Genomic DNA, 23,788 nt, shown 5'->3' with positions numbered 1-23,788 from the left:
GGTAGGTGGATTATAACGTGATGTGAGCAACGCCGTCAATGTGGGGACAACAACAAAAACAGAGGTTATGCTAGAGCTTCCAGTTCAGGCTGCTCAGCTTGGTAGACAACACGATTAGAACTTCAGTAAATGTTTGGTTCTTGTAGACCTTGCACATGCCGTAGTCCGTAAGCTTGATGTGTCCTTCATGGTCCAACAGAACGTTGTCAAGTTTTAGATCTCGGTAAATAATCCCCTTCTCATGAAGGAAGTTCAGAGCGATGCAGATTTCAGCAGCATAAAATCTGTGAAGAAAATGTTGAAATCGTCACACAGCGCCACCAGCAGGTCAAAGGTGTGCACACACATACCTGAGACTATTAAAGTCATTAGTCTCCATTGTTTGTGCACAGGTGTATTGCAAAAAATACAAGGTTTAACAGCAAATATTTGCAGCCATAAAAGGATTGGGGAGCAAAGCCTCCAGCACCTGGGCTACTACTGTCCAATTAGTTACAGATTTTATATTAGGAGAAAGGAGATAAACTCAAGTTCTTCTCTTAAAGTGTCTGCAATGCTCAGAGGTAATGTCAGAATAAAAAACAGGAAATAGGTAATCAAGAATGTAATGCAGATACAAATGTACTCTAAGCTAATTCAACTTTGTGATATAGGACAAAACCTGCCTAAATCTTTGATAAATATAAAAATGTATTTTCCTTAACTAAAGGAATAAACCATAGGACCAAGGCAATACTTCAGAATTAAATACAAAAACAATTGTAAAAAAAAAAAAGTAGAACCAAAAAAAAGTTTAAAATCTGAATATAAACAAAAAGATAATCAGGGGAAAAATAGAGAAAAGACAAAAAGAAGAATTAAAGAAATAAATGCCATTAATTAATGTTTTGTTATTATAATGAGCTGAAAACAAAGCTGGCTCATTTGAGTGGTTTCAGTCACCTTTAAGAAATACAAACTGGCTGCCTGGTTATGTTGTTAAAGTGGAAAAGACTGCTGCAGTCTCAAGGTGCAGGCGGCTCTTGAGTTTTCATTGAGTTCATATTCACATCAACAACAGTCAAGCGCACCAAACTAAGAGGTGTGAGCAGGACAAACCTCCTTCAAAATGCTCAGTGACCATGTTCCCATAATGCATCCATTGTTCCAATTTCATTTCTGACCACAAATTCAATTTAGTTTATTTAACGTGTGGAAATTTAAAGACCAGTCTTTCTTAATTTTTCTACTGAAGTCCATTTGTATTGTAAAAATTGATCTTAAAGTTTCTTCTATTTACAGTGGCTTGTAAAAGTATTACAAGCCACTGTATTTTGTCACATTACAACCACAAACATAAATATATTTGATTGGATTTTAATGTGAAATACCAACACAAAGTGATATAAGTGGACACCACACTTTTCAGTTTATTTGTAAAAAAAAAAAAAAAAATGTTTTGTGTATAATTTTCTTCCTGCGTGGTCTGTCGCATTAAATTTCAATAAAATATATTTATGTTTGTGGTTGTAATGTGACAAAATATGGAAAAGTTCAAGCCACTGAAAACATGTTAAAAACACATATGTGGAAGGGGACACTGCACTTTTCAGTTGACTTCATACGGCACTGTGGTCACACCTTTCTGTAGATGCTCTTAATCACGGCATACACAATTTAACAAAAAATCAACTCTCGGGACAAAATAAAATACCTGAAGTGTAAAAGGAAACGGACATTAAGGTTTCTTCGGTTTCCTGCTGATGTCAATAATCTGGTCACTCCGAGTTTCCTTGCGCTTCTCTAGATTCCGACTCGTTGGAGCAGAGTTCCTAAACTCACGCGTTAAACAAGTGAAACTTTGGACAGCGCTGCGCCGGCACTTTGCAGCAGATCCTTCAGTCTCCTGCTGTGAGTCATGCTCGGAGCCCGTTTGGTGATGATAAAATGTACTTGGAGTGCTTCTTTGGTGAGTCAGCGGTGTGTTTTCTCTCCGTGTGTAGGTAGTGTTTTCTGTCTCTTGGAGACAAGCCTTCATTAACTCTGACAAGGCTTTCTGTGTCTGGCTGCTGTAAACCAATGATTGTCAAACAGTGAGGGGGGGGTAGAAAGTCTGCGTTTGACAGAAGAATCACAGATCCCACGGCGCTCCCCCACATCTCGGCTCTGGCAGCCTCTGTTGTTCCTCTGCTGCCTTCAGACGGCGCAGAGACACGTCCTATCAGCATCACCCGCGTCGCCCACTGCGCGGGGGAGCGCGTCAGGGCTCTGTCGAAGAGCGCCGCTCATGAATATGTACAATCATGATGAGTGCTTAACATGCTGCTTTGCATATGTACAGCCACTGTCTCCAGGTTGCAGATTGAAGAGGCCGACCAGGGGCCCAACGGTGCCTCTCTAAATTACAGCGCCTTTGATCCGAAATTTATCAGTAGCAGACAGGCACAATGAATTATGGGTGCTCGCTGCATTTCTTCAAGATGTAAAAAAGTCTTAATTCAGATTTGGAAGCATCACAACGTCCCCGCGAGGATCTGCTCGGTGTGAAAACGGAGGCCCCGCAGGAAAACGCTTATAAAAAGATCTTTACTCGCTATCGCCGACCGCACTTCGCCAGATCCTTTCATAAAACCGATGCTTCTCCTCCTCAGAGAACGTCCCATCCCTCCAGTGAGTCCACGTTTAAACAGCTAGTGGTTCCATGCATGGGTCTCTCCTGAGCAGCTGCCACATCAGCTTAACCAAAGTCCAATAAAAGCACCGTTTACTGATCCTCCTGGCCCTGCAGCAGATGCCTCTCAGCTCTAATCTGGCCCACAGTGATTTTTACAGCGGATGCAGAAAATCCAAATACAATTATATTACTACCTCAAAATAACGCCGACACATGAAAAACCTATACTAGTTACCTTGCATGTGAATGAAGGCCAGTTAAAGAGGTCTGACTGCAGAACTGGACAGAGACTTGGATCGTGTGTGGAAACAGCTGCTGAACATCTGGATGCTTACCTGGCATGTTCCTCTGGGAGTTTCCGCTGCCGTTGCATATGAAACATCAGATCCCCACCATTCACATATTCGATCACCAGAAATAACCTGAAAACACAGCCAGGACTTTATTAATCACCCACACCATGGTAAACATTCTGAAGAACCACTTAACATGGTAAATGGCTTTACTCTACAGTCAGCCATACACACATTCACACACTGAATGTTACTGTTGAAATAAAACACACATTAAAGAACACCAAAATAAAACCTGTGGTTAGTCAAACTAAAGTTCTGCTCGCTACCTCAGGAAAAAGTTTAAAGAAATTTTGAGTCTCGTTTAGGTGGGACATTCTTTTAGTTTTATTAGGATGGAGACAAATTAACTTTGCTGTAAAAAGGGAATAATTAAAACAAAACAAACATACATTTCCGTAGGTGTGTTAAGGTATTGGCATCTAGTGGCACAAATGCTCACTATTAGCTCAAAACTGTGATAGTTACGAATAAAGTGTAGAATAATGAGACCCGCAAGGTTTGAGAAGACGGTTGTGATTAAAATCCTCTGATTTTGAAGGACAGAGGAGGCGTCTTCAACATCTGGTCTGATCTGCTCTTGCTGACCTGGTATGAACTTCTGGAAGACAGAGCTTTGATTTGGCTGGAAAACTAGATCTAAGACATCATTGTCAGAGCTTTGGACTTTACAGAGAACATGCCATCTGTGGGATCGCCTGATCAGCTTTTCCACAAGATTATTTGAAAAAAAAAAAATCTTATCTCTCAGCCCTGTTTGCTTTATTCATGCCATCCGGAAAAAAGACACTTTCTGCATTTTGTTTTGTCTTTACAAAAAACATTCTCCTCTGTTGCTTTTAGCAACATGATGGTGGTTTGACAGTAAAGTCTTCTGCCACACAGATAGGATTGTTCCTATTGCTGACCAGTAAGAAATGCTAATGGAATATGCTGGATGAACTGGGCAACTCTTTACCTCTTTTTCCCTTTTCCCCAACTTATGAAAGCTAGACAGATGATCAGATAAGACAAGGAGACGTTCTCATAGAGTTGATCTGCTAAAGCCTGAAAGCTCTTAATGCTTGAATTGGGTTGAACAATGAGTCACCAAGGGTTCATTTAGGATTCAAGCCGCCGCCTTTTAAACGCTGATTATTGCAAATAGGTTATGTGTTTTGTTTTATCGCCTTTGATTTCTGTAGTCTCTTTGGTTACTGATGTTTCTCATTAATAAATGCCTGTAAATAAAGACTAATTTGATTAAATGTAAATTTGTACTTTTATTCAAGCAGTAGGTGTTGGTGATTTGCCTCTTAGTTGATTTGCTGTGTCCTCATCTCTGACAGATCGGTTACAGTACTGGTCGTTTAACGTGTAAGCATTAATGTCAAATTAATTGTTAAGATTGTGTAATTAATGGTGAAATAATTAAGATCAACAAATATAGGTTAAGGTGATTTGATTGGTTCGATCAATAATTTCTGCCACAACTGGCCCTTTGGTGGCCCATTCATGATTCACAATGTGGCCTGAAGTGAAAATGACAGACTAACCCTTGTGTTAGCATCTGTTTCGATGCTGAGGAGTTAGCGGGCTAATGACAGAAAACATTTGGAAAAGAAATGCAATGTAAAGCCAATTTCATTGCTGTAAGAATCGTCAGCAATTGTAGGAAAACCTTCAGTGTCCAACTTATGAATGGAATGTGATCACACAAACAGCTGAGAACTGCAAACACAACGGGCTTCAAAGTCTGTTTTGTAATCCAAATAGCGCAGAAAGCAAACAGGAGAGGAGAGCTGATCAAACACGCTGAGCAAGGTAAAAAAAGGAAAACCATAACAGAGTGTAAAGTTCTGACTGTTTAGTCATGGATTTGTTTATAAGGACATGGAGTTGATGTGATTTCTGTCAAAAATGTCATCAGATATTGATCCAAATGCAGGAATATTGGACTTCATTATCAAAAGAGCTGAACTTGGATTGTTTAGCTGATTTAACATTCTATTAAAGGCAGAAAATATCAAGACAACAGTTGAGGAGTAAATTGATTTTTTTTTTGTAATTTAAAATGTCCTTCTAGTGTTCAGAGAACATAAAAAAAGTTGTAGCCGAGAAGGGCTGGCCTGTAACTCAACACTGTCAGTCTTATCAGGCTCTTACCGACTTTCCGTCTGGAAACAGGAGTGGAGGCCGACTAAGAATGGATTTGTAGACGCCTGCTCGAACACATGCTTCTCTGTCTGCACCCAGTCGATATCCTGCAGAGAAGAGCAAAGACGGAGATGGCAGATAATTACAATCAATCTGTCTGATCGATAGGCTTCCTCAGACAGAGTGATACTCCTGCGATCAGTCGGTGTTCATGCTCAGGGTGATTCAAACTGTTTGCTTCTCTGAGTCGTCCCAGATAAAAGACTGCACCTTGGCTGATGGGCTGGAACAAGGAAACATTAGAAACTTGTCTTACAATCTTATTGACTCACACAAGTGACAGACCGACAGGAATCACTGTAGCTCAGGAACGCTGTGGAAACCTTCATGAAAGCCAAACCTTTCTATCATGTAGCTACATCCCGTTTCATTCATCACATTAAAATAAGTCTTATTTAAGTAAAACATTAAAAAGAAAACGCAAAAAGCGGCCTGACGACAAAGGAATCTCAAAACTACCAAAGCATTCTATAGAGAAATGAGAAATCTAATTTTCATTTGCAGAAATCATTAATTGCAGAAATTGCTTTTTTTGTTGTTTTTTTGCAACAAACTATTTAGTTACAGGTCCCATCATTTCTGTCCAAGCCTGTTTCATTTGTTTGTTGTTGTTTTTTTTATTGATTTTGTTGAACCACAGTTCAAAGATAGTGCATGATTTTCATTCATTACCAGTATCAGTGATTTTTTAATTATTGTGACTTTTTCCATTTTATAATTTTAACCACGTCCATAGAAAAATCCTCTATTTTAAAATGTAAACACTATGTCTGCTTTAGTTGGAGCTGAAATATGTACAATTTAATTTGAATTTATATCAATGACATAAAAAAAATGAAAGTTGTGCTTTGCTGATGTTTTCTTTTGCTGTAGCAGGCTTTGGAAACAAATTTGAGACTGTTTTAATGTGTTTAGTTCCCTTTAAATGGTCCCACACTTGTAAAGAAAATGCATGTGTGTGTTGAGCAGCAGCGTTGACTATGTGGATCCGTAATCCCCTCCATCAGGGCCAAACAGCTTATTCTGCTATCGACTCTTGTTTGGATTCAATCTTATTGGATTCAATAAGATTTGAAAAGTCAAGACATATTGGCAATTTAACAGTTTGTTCATTTACCAAAAGAAACAGCCACAAGGACTAGATCCTGTCTTTGATAAAACAAAAAAAAAAACCCACATACACTCTTAACAATATAATACGTTTTAATTCATTTTCTTCTTGCCTACCTAAAACTAAAACGTACAATTTACGCCTTGAGAATTTGCACATATAAGTTTTGCAAGTTTTTCCCACCATTTCAGTTCATGTTATTCAGACTGAAACCTTTCCAGCTCAGGTAGCACTAAGACACCGGGTCTCATTTCCTCATACGGGCCGGTTTTAAAGAAAGAAAAGATCTAAAGTAAAGCAGAAGGCATTCAGTGGGTGTTGTTGAGAGTTCTGTGATCAAGAATAACGAGGGGATTTCAGCCCATAAAGTCTGAGAAACTCCTGATGTAAGGGTAATTAAATCAGCTTTCCAAAAGTAGATTTATTTTCAAAAGCATGTTTCAGGAGAGAAATAATTGACCAAACACTATAACCTAGTTTCTGGAAATCTGTTCTCCTTCTGGTCTTTGTGTTGGCCAACACACACTTCTATTGTCCTAAAGATCATATCAAAGATGCTCTAAAACAGGAGTGTCCAAAGTGCGGCCTGGGGGCTATTTGTGGCACTTGGATTGTTTAGTTTTTTTTTGTGTCCCCCAGCTGCAGTTTAAGAATGACACTAATTTGTTTAGATAGAAAATGTTAAGTAAGACACAAAGTATTCATCTTTTTATGACCACTGAAAAGCCAACTCTTTTAATGAATTTATTAAACTTGGCTAAATATAGCAAACATTTTTGAAAGAATGCAACTCAAATCCTGCTTTTATAACTGGAAAGAAATATGTTCAATCGAATCCAAAATAATTTGAAAACTGTTATGAAAGCTCTTGTAATACAGCAAACATGCAAAATCCATTTAATATTTTGAATCTATGTTAAAAAAAAAAGAAACTAAAACTAATAATAACTAAAAACTAAATAAACCTGGAGGACTATTTGCTTGATTTTTGCTGTTTTCTTTCGGAGCACTTTTGACGGGATGATTTTGGCTCACATGACAGAAAGTTTGGACACCCCCGCTCTAAGCACTCTGCAATAGTGCAAAATTCCCCATTAGACCATAAAGTCGATAAAAGGACAGTCAGGACCTTACCTTTTATCCCATGTAGGCTGTGTGACAGAGTCACAGAGTATTTATGGCGTCAGTCAGCTGTTTTTGATCAGAACTAGAGTGCTCAGCCTGAGGCGGGAGTGTTTGATACTGATTTAATTGATTAAAGTTCACGTTTTATGTGTGCCACAATAAACCGTTTCTACATCTTAAGTCGCCATGCTGTGCTCTGATACGGTTAAGGCCTAATTCACAACAGCACAACACAAACCACATGCTGCGCTCATGATTCTGAATTCCTTCTTGTTGGCTTCAAGAATCTGTAATCACGCAGAAAACTGAATAGCAAAGTATTTTATCTTTTCAATTCAGCTACTTCAACTAGCTCTCAGTGGAGGCTTCCAGGCTTCTCTGATGCCAGATTAAAGGAGAGTTGAGAAGCATTAAAGTGGTGTGAACAAACAGACCAGAGAATCAGTGCCAATAGGATTTTCAAGTGAAAAGATGAAAAAAAATCTTTCCTTCGAGTCTTTGTTGGTACAAAACCAGTTTACTACTGAGTCCAGTTCACTTTAATACTAAAGGGTAAAGATGCTGGACGCTGATCTTAAGTGCAACCTAAGGAACACATTGGGTTGGGTTTTTTTTTTTAATGAGAATTTGTTGAGCAATACTGCCATCTGCTGGATGACCAGTTAAAAATACAATAGGCCAATCTGCAGCACTACGGATCACTGGCTCTGCTAAACAAGGTCATGGCTTCTGGCTAATAAGTTGGGTGAATCTGCCTTTTATTTTTTTCCTCTCGCAGTGATTTTGTAGTCCAAGTTCAGTTATGCTGAAGTTGTAGGTAGACAAGTCAAAATGTTCAGTTCAAGGGTGTATTAACACACACGAGTTCTTACATTGTCCTTAGACATCAGAGCCTCTTTGAAGTGTCTTGTTAAATGACATTTTTCTCTGGAATGAAAGTTTGTTTTGTGGAGCACTTATGAGGTACACAGCAAAGCAGCAAGCTGTTAACGCTAAAATGACAGCAAAGTTTATTTTAGACATCAATGTTGGGTATACATTATGAGGTCCTTGTCATTGGTTTGATAGCATTGAGCCTTCTGCTTCTGTTAGCGCTGTGTGCTAGCTTTTAGCTGCCTCTTTGAGCATGTTTTGAATATAATTATTTGGCTTTTTTTTTTTTTACCATTTTTGCCTTGGGAAACACATAACCCAAATGCATTCAGTGACAATCTTGATGTTCACAGTAGATAAGTCCTTCATTATGTTGAGGCTTTGTTTACTTCATTCATATTGTGGTAGAATTAATATTTAAATAGGTATCTGATATGCATGGACACTATAGTTAAGCTACGCTACTTTTTGACGGTAATTGGTATAGATGGTGAGGGTGTAAATACACTAATAACACCATTGCAATGCATTTATTTGAATGCATAATTCTGCCGTCTTCATTCTCCTGCTCTGGGTACGACTCTGGCTCCAACATGTAAGACTGGATGGACAAGTCCTCCGTTGTTGACATTTAATAAACTTTGGAATAAAAGGTTTCCCTGCTGGTAGATAATGATATCGCTGCTATCAAACTACAAAAATGGCCAAACGGAATGGGGTCCCTCACAGTTGTGTTTGGAGCCAAACATGGTCAAGATCTGCAAGGCTACTTGCTTCAGACGTGCGAAAGCTGAAACAGGAACCATTTGGAGCCATAAAGTGGAAGGATCGGTCCTAACAAACTACTCCTTCAGGACTAAATCTGCTTGGAGGTCAACTCTGCATCTGTAGAGGCCCGGCATTTACTCACTTGAAGTGCTGTGTGACTTCACTTGAGAAGCTTCAGACATGGGTCCTAAATGAACATGGTGAGCTGAAGCTGTCAAAAGTTTACAGTGAGTTTCTCAATAAAGTCAAGAGAAGAAGACGCATCTTGCTGTCTTTAACCCTTGTCCTGCACTGCAGGGAAGTGAGCCGGCATCAACTTCTCAAGTTTCCTCTGAAATGAATTGCCCCTGCCCTGTAGCCTCAAGTTCAGCTCACCTACATGTGAAGTAATGTCAACCAAAAGGCCATACTGTTCATCTGTTTCTCATTTTCTAGGAATTCAGTAAACTGTGTTCCCTTATGACATTTCTTTTACCTCTGCCAGAAAAGATGTTATTTCCCTCCTGATGGACCAGAAGCGTGCCAAAGCCCTGCGTTTGCTAAGCTGTCTCACATTGTTGTACAGCAGAAGGTCATCAGCATTGGCATGGACTTCTCTGAGGAATTCCCTCACCCTGTGATGCTGGTAGGAAGAGGATGACCGAGGAAAACTGATAATCTTCATTATTGTGTTCATCACCTCATCATGCTCATCTGACAGAGAGGCACGGATGACCCACTTTCCTGTCCGCTCACTATCTAATAAAGGTCAAAAATCCTTTAAAAAAAAAGGCAGTTGGAGACCATCTGAGAGAGAAAACACGGTGCATTATCCTCCTGAGCCGAACATCTGAATGCTGCAGATGAGACTGAGACTCATTAGACTGGGAAGCATTACTTCAAGCTGTTCTAGTCCAGTTCTGGTGAGTCTGTTTGGACTGTAACTTCACTTTTCTGCTCTTAGCTGACAGTAGTGGCGTCCATCGTTGTCTCATGCTGCTGAAGCCCGTCTGCTTTCAGGTCTGACATGTTGAGTGTTGCCACACAATATTCTGCATACTCTAACAAGTGGTCATTTCATTCTACTGTTGCTGTTCCAGCATGCAACCCAACTGTACCGAATTGTGTAGTAGTATATGTATATAATTTGAAGTTGGTGTTGGCAGCAATATTTAGTAAGGACAGATTTTGTGGACTAAAAATGTAAAGTTAGTTTCCAACAAAATAAAATGCTGGTTATTTCAACATACATTTAGTGAAGCCGAGGGTGGGATTGTTACAATTAGAATTAGACTTTATTGTTTGTCACTGAACAGTGAGATTAAAATCCGCTCCAACAGTACAAACAATGTAGGGAATATGTACAATATAAGCATAAATATGGTGATATTTACATGATTTATGATATTAAATCAGTTAAATTTATATATACAAACACACATACACACATAACCACCGTACGATTAGTGCGTGAGCTTTCGGGGTGTTAAATGTTTTTGGGAAGAAGCTGTTTTTGAGTCTGTTTGCTTTTGTTTTGATGCACCTATAGCGCCTCCCTGAGGGCAGCAGGTCAAGTATCGTCATGTCATAATAAAAACTTGAGTAGCAGGAAGATAAAATATTCAACAACAAACACAAGCTTCTGCTAATCTCACGGCCTCACTCACCTCATCATCATGGACCAGCTCCTTCTTCACCACTTTCATGGCAAACACCTGCTCATTCTTCTTTAGCCGGACCAGCAGCACTTTGGCGTAGCTACCTCGCCCAATTACCCGGATCAGCTCAAAGTCGCCCAGACCCAGAGTGGTGCCTTGGGACAACTTGATGCCGTCGATGCCGTCCACTACAGCCTTGATGTCCTGCAGGGGATTGAGGTCAGAGTCCTGTAAGTCGGAGGATGCAGTACGATGAGTTTTGGTTTAGATGCTTTAAGTGAAAGAGTGGCCAGGCCAATCTCTCACCTCTGTCTCTGCATCTCCCCTTGTATCCACTGCACAGTTGTGTGGCAGAAAGGATACTGCGAAGAACGGAAAAGAGTCAGACGGCAACGTAAACATGCAATCCTGTTTAGGGCCAGCAGAGGGAGAAACATAATAACAAACAAGAGTTATGGGAAAACATCAAACCAAGTGAAACCATGCAGCTCTTTGCAACAGCAACTCCAAACAAACAGTCTGGTTGGCCCATCAGAGCCCGTTTAACAGGAGCATCAGCTGAGCAGGAGGCATGTGGGCTAAAGTAGTTAGATAACCGCTGAGAGTTACATAAGCAGTGATGATGAATGTGAGGTGAAGTGACCAAGGTTTAGTCTTTTTGACAAAGAAATTCTGTTGTTGATGTTAACAGACTCTTCTATCAGGGGGAGTCTAACCCCGATGGTTACATCCTTCCACATGGTTCATCCTCAAATTAAAAATTGTAAATACTACCTTGAACTTCTCATGTATTATAGATACACAGAGGCTGCAGTGGGAGGATCAGGTTATGGACTAACTGAGATAACACATGTCAATGTGCATTACATCAGTGGTAAGTCTCATATTTTTTGCTCTAACACATTATAGGCTTAGAGCCAAGAAAGGTTACCCCTGGGGGCCCAGGTTACCCCTTAGGATGACATCATTCTCACAACTTAAATCTGATTAAGCAATCCTGCTCAAGTGCTTAAATTGTCGTTTTTTTACCAAATACGTTTTGACTCATTTAAAGAAGCTTCATTTCCTTGAGTAAAGCTTTTGGCTGCTCTGCCCACCTGAGATCATTTCCCAAAGTTCAAAGTGAGATGATTCAGATACTTATTTTGGAAGAAAGTGCACTTGGGGATAATTGCAAAACTATGCTGTGTTTTGCTAACCTTTCAAAAGGTTAGCATCATAGAAAAAAATATAAATGTTGATATTCACATGGAAGTCTTTTAAAACTACCTCAGCCTAATTTATTCATTCATAATGAACATTAATTCCATTTTGGACATTTTTCACCTTATTAATACCATGTGGTCACTTAATTTCACAGTTAAGAATTAAGTAATCATTGAACTAATTGAAAAAAATTATCAAATTTATTATACATTAAGCATAAGAAATCATCAAGTCCTGAGACGGATCACTGCTCGGCCGCAACAAAACTCATAATTATAGGAAACTGAAAGCTTCCTTAAATCTGTAAGATAAATATTGATCTTTTGTTTTATTTTTAACAGACCAATATTTTAAAACTACCAAAGCTAAACATATACAATGTATATTATGTTGCAATGTATGAATATTATACAGAATACATTCTAAAGTTTATTTATTCAGCATCAGAAGCAGGAAAAGAGTAAACAGGGTCACACATTGCTTTAAATGGGCAAAAGGCAGCACCATCTAGTGGGTGAACATAGTAATTAGAAATATCATAAATAATTAGTCCTAACACAAATAAAATAATGAATTATGTTAGCTTAAGATCCAATATGGCGTTTTAGTTGCTTTTCAAAGAGACATGTTTTGTCCTTTGGAACAACTGTCTTGGTTTAGGTGTAGCTTAGCTACTTTGAGCTGATTTGAGAAACTAATGAAAGATTTTTTTCGCAAAAATTTAAATAAATATCTTGGTAAACATGAGCTACTATCATTCTGCACATTTCAAACTAAGTGTTCACCAGATTGGTTAAGGGTTAAAACCTTTTTAACAGGGTGAAGCAGCAACACAAACACGGTCGGGGATAACTTCTCCTTAAAGAAGAAATGTCTTACTCCCGTCTGCGTCCTCCGTGTCATCCGGTGGCACGTCCACCTCCTCTCTCTTGGCGTCTGCAGGGGGTTCCTGTGATGGCATGACTGGATCCTGAAAAAAGAATTTCAAAACTTCATCTAAATATCCACCGACGTGATCCCCCAGATATCCAGTTACATGTCCTTGGATGTTTTTACACTCTTGGTGAAGAGTATGCTGAATCACATCAGCAAGGACCGTGGACGAAAACTGCATTTGTAGAGTTGCTTCCACACAAGCAGCCTAAGGAAAGAGAACGTAGGACTCCCTCCGAAACAGGGATTCAGCTTTCTGGGGCCACAGAGTCACTAATCTGCCTCTGAAGATGACATGTTGGTCAATATGCAGACAGCGGACACTGAGCTCACTGTCAGAGCTAGCATTATTGACCACATTGATTTTCTAATCTGGACTTCTGTCTTCAGATTGATGAGCTTGGAATCTGCTCTGCTCTGTGGTCAACTCGACTGGCCACGTGGAGCACGCCGCTGTGCTGTAGTGTTAGCTAACTTTACAGAGGATGGAGCAGGAAGCTGAGCTGCACAGTGACAGCTTAAGACACTGCAGGACACGTTCTATGCTTACTGACAGCCAAACAGTGACTGGTGATCACTTAGACCCATTAGACAGTATTAGTAACACATTAAGAAGTATAGTAGGTGGTAAAAGAAGTTTAAAGTGGGGTTACATTAGAAAACATCTCACAGAGCAAAGTTGAGTGTGTCATCCAAGAAAGATAGAAACCAAAACATTGACCAGCTAATCAGTCAAGATGACTGAGTTTCACATGTAAAGAAGTAAACACAGGGGTATTTTTTTGGCCAGACAAATAAGGAGCACTGCAAAAAAAGACTGGTTATTGCTCAAACACAGAAGAAAAGCTTCAGCTCCACCTTGGATACCGAGAGGTTCAAAGACTGTCGGTTACCTAGGGGCCAAAAATAATCGGGCTCATTTTCTAGCTGTGTTGCGACAGCCTGTGTGTACGGATAAGCCAACAGGAATGTAGCTCAGGGTGGCATGTGGATCCATACATTAGTGACACACAAAACAAATTCAAATAGAAGTCAAACGTGCCAAGTTGCTCTCCTTCTCCAAAGCCACGACCTGATTCCTGTTATTTCCCATCCACGTTAAAGAGCACAACAAAGCAACCTGTTATGCTTCGCTCGTCTTAAATAGCACATATTGGATCATGTCGCATCCCGAATTGTGCAACAGGCATAAAATGAATCATCATATGTGGACTGAACAGTTTTGATACTTACACCAATTTTATTTTTCTGCCATAATCCAAGAGCACACATTTTCAATTTGAAAGCAGGATTTCATGCCTTTTGTTCTCAAAACTTGTAATGCTTGCACTCAAAACTCCTCTTCGGGCTCAGACATAGTCTCTGCTCGGACTCTCAGCTTCCTTACGAAACATTTTCTGCTTGCTTCTGGAGCAAAAATGCACCGTCGCCTGGAAACCTCTCAGCAAATACAATGAAAGTGTTGTACTGTAAGTATGTTGATTGATCGATTGTAGTAACCTGCGCCACCCACTGGATGTAGGGAAAAACAACGGCCTCAGCTTTCTGCTCCATGTTACACATCTGCTAGCAGTGTGCTGATCGCTAAAAGCTTTCTGATATTAGGCAGGAGTTTGTTCACCCAACCAACTCCCTACATCCAGTGGGTGGCGCAGGTTACTACAATCGATAGTAGCCACACATGCACACCTGCTAAAAGGAAACAAGCGCACCTCGCATTCTCGCTTACGAATCATTCGATGGGAGTAAGACGCTCTGTAAGAGCGTGAGGAGAAAGGTTAGAGCAAGATAAGTTTTGAGAAGAAAGACGAGAAGTCCTGCTTTCAAGATGAAAATGTAAGGAAAAATATTAAAATTTTTGAGAACAAAAAAAATTGAATCCTGCTTCCAGACTAAAAATGTGTGCTCTTGAATTATGGGAGAAAAATTCCCCCATACAGTTTCAGCAGACTGAATGTAATAAGAGTGTGTTGCTAGGTCAGCTCCATACTGAATTAGCCTAGCAATTTGAAGCTCCAAACTAATTTCATTTGGAGCAGTGTCCTCTGGTGAAACATTTTATGTATGAGGAAGACTACCAGATGTATACAAGTTAGATTTGGGGATGGACCAACTTTTTCCCAGTAGAAGAACAGTTGTACACAGAAAACAAGACCAAAGGAAGGGATTAAAAAGTAAACAACAATTGAGAAGGACTAAAATGATTGTATTTCCTTTTTGGCAAAGTTTATTCTTGAAGATTTCATTCTACCTGTAGTCTTCACACTGAGCCTTGAGCTCTGTTTTTAGCTTTAAAATATCTTCTCCAGTTGTCCCACGATGGGGCTGTGAGCATATCCCGCTAATGGAGGACTCCTTTAAGGGAATCTCAACAGGTGGATGGTCTTTGTAAAAGACCTGAGGTCTGCTTTGTCCTGTGAGGAAGGGTTTTTATTTTGTAAAAATTTCTTCTGATTGGTCTACATTAACCAATCAGAAGACAAAACTACCTTGGTGCAAAAACTTTAAGGCTCATATACTGAATGCGCCATCCTTGGACTACCTCAATTAAACTTACTGCTAATCCTAGAGAAAATGTCACGAGTGAAAAGTCTTGGAAAGCTAAATCGTATGCATCAAAGAACTCTGCGATGCTACCAGAATTCTGACACGATGCAGGTTCAACATTCAACTTGTTGCCTTAAGATCAGCACGCAGTGCTTTGACATGTTGGACTCCACGGCATTTTCCCACTCAGGGAACATATCCTCACACTTTCTAACTGCGTGAAACTTGGTTTCAGACCGGCGTGTTCCGTCGAGCCCATATGCAAATGAATAACTCACCATAAGCCTTTGGCAGGTCTGAGGGAGGAGTCTGTGACAGCGCTTATGGACCAACAGTTTGCAGCTGATACACTTGTAGCCCTGCCCGCCCAGCCCCCATATCCTTTCGCTACAGTGGCCACAGTAGGCTTTCTGGAAGACACAGACACACACACGAGCACAGACCAAACACACACACACATTAGTTTCTCGATCACTGCTGAATTTATTCATCAAACACAGGCAATAATGTGAAGAAATGACAATAAATGTAAAATCAGGCTTTTAAGGATCTATTTGCAAAATAATATATCAAATTAATTTCGTGTTCTTCCTTTTTAGGTTGTTGATGGGTTCGGTTCACAACAAAAATTCTCCTCAGACACTTTATTTACAAAGTAAACTGGTCTGGTTGAATTATTGCCACAATCTGCCAGGTTCATCCAGTAATCAGATTCCGATTCTAATACACCTGCATTCTAATTAAAGTAAACTGATTTTATCTTAGTTCAATTCAGAACGGTGAAATTTAGCAACTAAGTCCTTTAATATCTGCATGCTCTTCATGTTTTAGAAACATAAAACATGAAATATACAGTTTAAATACTGTACAGTGATGTGTACATGTACACCATGACCATGTAACAGTCCACATGATTGTTACATGGTGTATGTACATGGTGTACATGGTGCACTTATTCCAGTACATTTTGTGATAGGTGTTTCAGTAGGTCTAATCAACACTGGCTGAAGCGTATGAAGTCTAAATTTAAAAAACTCAACTTTACAAAAACATATATTTTAACATGCTTACAGGTTAGCTTATTTTCAGTTTGGCTTAAACTATAACTCATGTGTTTAGAGCATCTTACGCTACATTTGTTTGGTATAGAAGCTGTTGTAGTTTCGATGATGCAGAAATTCACCACTAAACGGGAAAAAAAAAATTCAGATGTTGCAGCTGTCTGTCTCTTCTTTAGATTTTACAGCTGTTGGGATCTGACTTGCTGGATATCAGTCTTTTGCTCTGAACTGGAGGTTACAGGTTAAACTGTAGATTGTGTCTCAGAGTAGGAAAGGTTATATAAAATTGGACAAAAGTTCCTCTTCCTTATCTTCCCTATACTTTTATCTGGTTTGCAGTATGATCATAGAGTTCAGATTCACTTATTCTTACACATCTACTTCAAGGCTGCGTCTCAGTTACATCACAAGCTCTCCAATGAGTTTGCCTGTTCCTACAGTTTCTGTTGCTGGCTATCTCGGCTTGTGTTTATTTATGCTACATTAGTCTTAGCTTCGACATGTTCATGACTCATCAAACCACAACTCCTCAGAAAGGAAGCTGACACTTGAAATGCGGCGCACGGATCTGGCTGTACCAGTACCATTCATTGACAGAGGCTGTAAAGAACAAAGAGACTCAGTCACTGCTCTGTTCCAGTGAAACTTCAAGAGGCTACGTTCACTCATGCAAAGCCAACTCTGAGCAGATGTTAAGCGTACATTTATAAAATATTCATAAAGTTTTCTACATCCCTCCTCTGCAACACACAGGAATGCCCTGTGGAGTAAAAAGATCCTCCTTTAAACTTTGGCCTGATCAATACAATAAAAGAAACATGTTGGAAAGTCTGGTCTGTTTTCCGTAACACCCACAACTATTAGAAAACATGATAGTTATTATACAGCGTTTAGAAGCTTCAGTCAGTAACAAGCAGTGGAGAATAGCAGCTACTCTGGGATAAACATTAAAGGATGATTAAACACTCCAGACCAGATTGAAAACAGCTTGTTGCTTGAGGTAACAACAAGGTATGTGAGACGTTTTTGTTATGAAAAAATTAAAATGAGGCTCTACTAATAGTGTACACCGTCTTCCAAATTATTATGCAAATTGGATTTAAGTGTCATAAAGATTACATTTTTTGTTGTGCTATTAAATGTATAGATGGTGTTGTGTGTCAGGGCTCTTTGAATCACTATAATTAATTTCAGAGAGCTGGTTGATTAGTTTGTCTGGTGAGCTCAATTAAAGGAAATCTACTCAAGAAGGATGTTCCACATTATTAAGCAGGCCACAGGTTTCAAGCAATATGGGAAAGAGAAAGGATCATTGGTCGGCCCCTTCAGAGTCCCTGAAAGTGTGAAAATGACCTCAGCAAAGTATATGGACTTTCTGACTGATCACTTTCTTTCATGGTTCAAAAAGAAGAGCCGAACCTTCAGTAGCAAAATCATCTTCATGCATGACAATGAATGCTGCAAGGAATACCAGTGTGTCATTGGCTGCTATGGGCATAAGAGGAGAGAAACTCATGGTGTGGTCACCATCCTCCTCTGACCTCTGACCTCAACCCCACTGAGAACCTTTGGAGTTTCCTCAAGCAGAAGATCTGAGGGTGGAATGCAGTTCCCTAACCCTACCCTAAAAAGGTTGGGGACCACTGCTGTAGAGGACGCATCTGAAACACTTTGATCTTGTATCGTTAACAGGTGCTGGAAAATAATATTTTCCCTCTGTAATATAGTCAATCTTTCTGCCCTCACATGAGACATTTTGTGGCCTTTGTGCTTGTTTGTCTGAGGGAATTTTTCACAGTAGATCATCTTTATGAGGTGGAAGACTAAATTCTGCCAACCTCGTTATGTTTTTGGGATGCTTTCAACGTAAATGGCACCGACGGGGACAGATAGAGAGAGATGGAAAGGTGGAAATAGTGCTGAAAGATGAGGATGTTGGGTCTGGCAGGAAAAAAGGAAGGAAGGAGTGAGAGAAGAAGAGGTTGGAGGGAGTCTGACCTACTTATGTTTGTCTTATTTATATGCGGAGGACAGCAGAGGGAACCAAGCAGAGGCTGCAGGCTGACTTAGATTAATCAACTGCGCTAAAAATCCACTCGGTAATTTCTACAAAAAAATAATCATTTAAGAAAAGAGAAAAGCTTCTTGTTTTCATTCTCAACCAAGCTCAGCTCAGATCACAACTACACATCAGGTACAGAGGCTGGCTATGGCACTCATTACCGCTAAGGCTAACCAGAAAAACTGTTGTTCCCAGACAGGAACTACACAGTTTAGGCAGAAGACGTTCAATATCCACCGGCTGTGTTATTAAACATGTTAGAATATTAAAATTGATCCTGAGATGTTATAAAAGCAACCAGAAGACAAATTATACGCTAATATCAAAGAGATCAAAAATAATAAGGACTTGGAGGGGAAAAAACACTATTTTCTAGCATATGGAGATCAATATAGACAAATCAGACTTTAATTATTTTAATGTTCATTTATGATGGAATTTAAAGGAAGGCAGAAGACATGACTCTGAAATGTGTGAGTTCAGTACTTTGACAGTTTATAGTGAAGACATGTAAAGAGAAAATGACTTGGACAAGACCAATGTTAGCCTCAGGATGAGTGAAATCGAAAGGAAATCTTTTGAAACACCGGAAACAAAAAAAAAAGTTTTACAGCAGGGTAGTGGAAGTACAACAACTGTGTGTGTGTGCGTGTGTGTGCGTGCGTGTGTGTGTGGATGTTTTTCTGGGTTTAGCTCTCTTATTTCTAGTGAAGGGAACTCTTAACGCTGCAACACACAAAGACATTTTGGACAATTTCATGTTCTTAGAGCTTCTGGAAATGTCAATAGTTTTCTTAGCCTGACACAAAACAGTTACATTAACAAACTAGATATATGTGACACACCACAAGAATACGAGAAAGAAGAGAAAGCAGCCTGAAAATGAGAAAAAAGATAATAAAAAAACAAATATTTCTGAGAAGATTGTGATTTCTTTTTTCTTTTGCTAAATTTAAGTCTTGAGGAAATCACCCTATGCTTAAGATAGCAGTCTCAGAGGTTTTAAAGCTGTAAACTTTGTACTTTGATTCAGATTGTTTACTGAGTAAATCTGAGTCGTTTCAGGGGGTGTGGCAGAAACTCACAGACGATTAACATGCTGGGCTTCATTGGCTACTCACACACTTTTGTTGTTGGTTCTGGCCAATAAGATGAGAGTCTGAAAGAAACACATGGCTGCTCAACATTGCCATCACATCACCTTAATGCTTGCAGGTTATGGGCCGTTGGGGAAAAAAAAGACCCCAGCCCAGGTCTGTCTAAGGACCCGGGCCGAAAGTGTTAGTGAGTAAAAATAATTTGTTTCTTTGCTCCAATTTATTCCGCCAAGTACAACCCCCGAACAGACAACCAGAACAGAAAAAAAGTACAACCGCCAAAACATATACTCCTCGCATAACAGTGCCCCTAGCGGATGGACATACAAACAAAACAAAGGAATAACAGAAAGGAGAAAAGTGAAATTACAATACTGCTGAACTGTTGTGTAGCGGCAAATTTCCTCAGAGCACAACCTGCGAATGGATTCTTTAACATCAGAAAGAGAACAGCAGGACATCAAAATAATTCGATGTCTTGAAACCAAAAGAGCCTTACTTGTTGATGACAAAATCCACGAGAAAGATACCAGTGAAAAGAAAACACACCACTTATATGATTGGAGCAGTTAATTATTAGGTAGTTATTGCAAAGTAATTTAAATGAAAAGCTAAGTTAACACCCCCCAGTGGCTAATCAGGTTTGGGGAAAATTCTTTTGAAAATTTGACACTTTTGTTTGCAGAGTGTCAACATTCAAATGACCATATCGTCTTCATTTTTTGTGTGTGTGTTTGACATCAGTAAAGGTTTAGAATTCACATTTTCAGAATCTGTAAATAACTCAAAACATCCCAGGGAGACTTGTTTCCTGGTTTTGTTCTGGCCAGTCACATATGTGAAGAGCTTGTAATAATTTGGAATTTGTGTGTGTGGTTTTTTTTTTTTTCAGTTAATTTAGTCTCTGTGTTTCCAGCTGTCCCTCGTTTTCGCTGATTACCCTCTATGTATGTAACCCCACCTGTGTCTCCTGCTCCTTGTCGGACCCTGTCCCATGTCCCATTCCAGTCGTGTTAAGCGCTACCAGTGTCTGAGTTCTTCGCCTCATTGCTCACCTGTGCTGCCTGGACCTCTATACTTTGTAATCATAATTAAAAACATCATTTCTCACTGCCACCTGGGTCCACCGCACTTCCATCCTCACCACAATAACCACAATTCACGACAGAGCTGATGTTTCAGTCAGCAATGCTGACCTCTCCCACAGTTTTAAACAGGCATAGAAATTGGCTAACAAGGTAAAAATGTTTGACTAAAAGTCTCCAACAACTGGTAAGGCGTCAATCTCCCACACTTCCACTCTTACATATATTTCTACCTATTATTGGCAGAAAGGCTCAGTAAATTACACTCACTGAAATATTTTATTGACTAATTGTGCAGCTGTTCATTTAACACCAAACAAAGCAATAAAGATTAAGCTTTTTAATAATTAAGAACCTTGTGTTGACCTTTGTTTCACCATTCTGTGTACAGCTTTAGCAGCTCATTTGCTAAAGATTAGCATGAGAGGTTTATTCTTAGGCTTATTATGTAATAAATGGTTATAATGACACAGAGGAAGATGAGAGCAGAAAGTGCATCAGTCAGACTGACTGTGTATATGAGGTTTAATGATATTTACAATGACAAAAACAACATGGTGGTCAGGTGCAAACATTAGTAATGAGGAGAATATTTCTATTGGCTTATATTTACATTCAGACATAAAAACTGTATCAGGAACAGTTAAAGTGCCTTATTATGTGTCATCTGTAATTTGTCATTAATTCAACAATAGTAAGCGGGAAGAAATTGAACATTTGTGAGATGTAAAAGTCCAAAGAGATGTTCTCGACAAAGCAGAGGGAACTACTGGATAATACATTTTCTCTGAAGCTGTAGTTGTCCTGCTGATATAAACTAATTGTCCTCCAGGATTTCCCTTTATTCTGCTGACTTCATCTGACCTTCTACATTTAAAAGCCTTTCAGGGCCTGCTGCTCATGCAGCATGATGCAGCCAACGCTATGTTTCACTGCAGGGATAGTGTTTGCAGTGTTGATGAGCAGTGTTTGATGTCTACCAAAACATTATGTCTTGTCTTCCTAAAAAGCTCCATTTTGGTTTCATCAGACCGAAGAACTTTCTTCTACTAAATCCTGGAGCCTTTTCCCGCGTGCCTTTTGGCAAACTCTAGTTCCAGCATTGATTTCTCATCCCTACACTCCCATAAAGCTTTGGCTGGCAACAATCATCAGCTGACGCTTTTAACTGCCTCAGCGTAGCTTTGGTGACCTGGTGTCTTCTCTTACTAGTCGTGCTGTAATGATAGCCAGGTACACTGATGAACCACTGAATGGACCTTTCAGAACCAGCTGTCTTTATACTAGAATAACTGCAAGCACGCTCTCTGCACTCTGCTGATCTTTGCTCCACTCACTGTAAGACTACTAGCACCAAAGAAGCCTAATTATTTTGACCATGATTGATTTTTAGGAGCAGTAAAATTTTAAAGCATCCTAGGGGTGAATACTTTTTTACAGGAACTGTATCTGCCACTGCCTAATGGGCAAACTGTAGGAAATAACCCCAACATGCCACAGCCAAACCTTTTAACAACATTAAACACAGATGTGAGGTCTTTTTCTGGCAGGTGGAACCTGATCTCCCTTCAGTGAGACCATGCTACTTAAGATCTGAAAGTAGCATGCTCCATTTCTTCCAGTGCTGTAGAAGATCACTTACATCCAGCTTGAGAAGGCAGGATGGGCAAGTGGAGCCTTTTAACATCGTAGCAGGGAAATGATGGAAGCTCGCGTCTCAGAGACGAGGCATCAGCTAAACAAACCACAACTAGGTCAGCATGAATTATGGATCAGCAGTCAGAAAGCTCAGCTGTAGATCTGACTTGATTACTTGGGATTTATAATTCAATGGCAATGTGACCATGACTGAATGTGCCGCACCTTCCCTACAGATAAACAGGAAGAGTCCTGTGTTCAGCTCACATTTAGAAGCAAATAATTGTAGTAAGGACTAGACTTGTAACAGATTCTAATCAAACATGCTGTTCTCTCCCAACGCTCCTGGGATGTACAGGACACAATCCTTTCTTCATGTAGCTACTGAGTTACAAATAACTTTTCATTACAACAACAAAAGCGACCTGACCTGACTGAGAAAATTTCATCTCCATCAGATCTGAATGCTGATTGGCCATATGGGAACTCAAAAATCCAGCCTTATGTGAGAGCACTGCATACACCATACTTGGCATGCTATACCAGGCTGCACTGACCACACTGGTATAGCATGTCAGTGTTATACCAGCACATCTTCTACGCTACTACATAGTGACGGAGATTTTAAGTATCAGTAAGGAAATAAAACTGAGAATATTCCAGCTCAGTACAGAAAAGGCAATGGAAAATATTTAGCACATTTTTAATATCTCTCTTAAGTTACAACTGGAAGAGCATTCAAAATGATCAGAATGTGCAAATCAAAGCTGTAAAAAAGCTGTAAAGATGCACTAATTTTTCGGTAACAGTTTATTAGACGGGGTGTGCATAACACTGACAAGACACTGTCATAAACATGACATGACACCTGTCATGAGCATAAAGGAGTCTTTATGAATGTTTATGACTGTTGTCATGAAGTGTCATTCTGCAAATAATGACACTTTTAATGCAACGTTGCTCTAAATGTTGCCTTGAAAGTCCATTAAAAGTGCCAACTTTGCATTAAAGTGTCATTATTTACAAAATAATGCAAAGCTGGCACTTTTAATGGACTTTCAAGGCAACTTTTAGAGCAACGTTGCATTAAAAGTGTCACTATTTACAGAATGACACTTCAGGACAACAGTCAGACGTTCATAAACACTCCTTCATGTTCATGACAGGTCATGTTTATGACAGTGTCATGTCAGTCTTATGCACATTCCGTCAAATAAAGTGTTACCAAATTTTCTTAGTGCATTTCTAAATGAGACTGCCTCTCAGCTGAACTGTAGATGAAAAGTTATTTTGCAGAATGCTGAAATAAATCACTTTGGAGTAACCAGTTTAAATAATAAACTGATCTTGGGGGAAAATACTCTCTATATGATTGGATTGAATTTACTAAATATTTCTGGATACAAATTAAATATATTTTTGTAAAGTACTTTGAGATAGAAG

General features: G+C 39.5%; 2 protein-coding genes across 7 annotated transcripts in view; both read right to left on the bottom strand.

Moving 5' to 3' along the window:
• The window catches only part of LOC116721371 (tumor necrosis factor receptor superfamily member 14-like), a 1,133,408-nt gene that overhangs the window by 673,127 nt on the left and 436,493 nt on the right, over positions 1-23,788 (bottom strand). The window lies entirely within an intron of this gene.
• The window catches only part of prkcz (protein kinase C, zeta), a 106,731-nt gene that overhangs the window by 31,992 nt on the left and 50,951 nt on the right, over positions 1-23,788 (bottom strand). For 3 of the 6 annotated variants that reach the window (XM_032564622.1, XM_032564637.1, XM_032564630.1), the window contains 7 exons: positions 15,681-15,812; positions 12,802-12,892; positions 11,023-11,078; positions 10,726-10,944; positions 5,152-5,249; positions 2,989-3,075; positions 149-284 (listed from right to left, as the gene is read on the bottom strand). In XM_032564622.1, the coding sequence (XP_032420513.1) occupies positions 149-284; positions 2,989-3,075; positions 5,152-5,249; positions 10,726-10,944; positions 11,023-11,078; positions 12,802-12,892; positions 15,681-15,812 (819 nt within the window). The remainder of the gene's footprint in view (positions 1-148; positions 285-2,988; positions 3,076-5,151; positions 5,250-10,725; positions 10,945-11,022; positions 11,079-12,801; positions 12,893-15,680; positions 15,813-23,788) is intronic. The other 3 variants (XM_032564624.1, XM_032564647.1, XM_032564623.1) reach the window with 2 other exon arrangements.

The sequence above is a fragment of the Xiphophorus hellerii genome, chromosome 1 (assembly GCF_003331165.1).
Source record: "Xiphophorus hellerii strain 12219 chromosome 1, Xiphophorus_hellerii-4.1, whole genome shotgun sequence".
NCBI classification, from domain to species: domain Eukaryota; kingdom Metazoa; phylum Chordata; class Actinopteri; order Cyprinodontiformes; family Poeciliidae; genus Xiphophorus; species Xiphophorus hellerii.
This window is presented reverse-complemented; position numbering and strand designations above follow the sequence as displayed.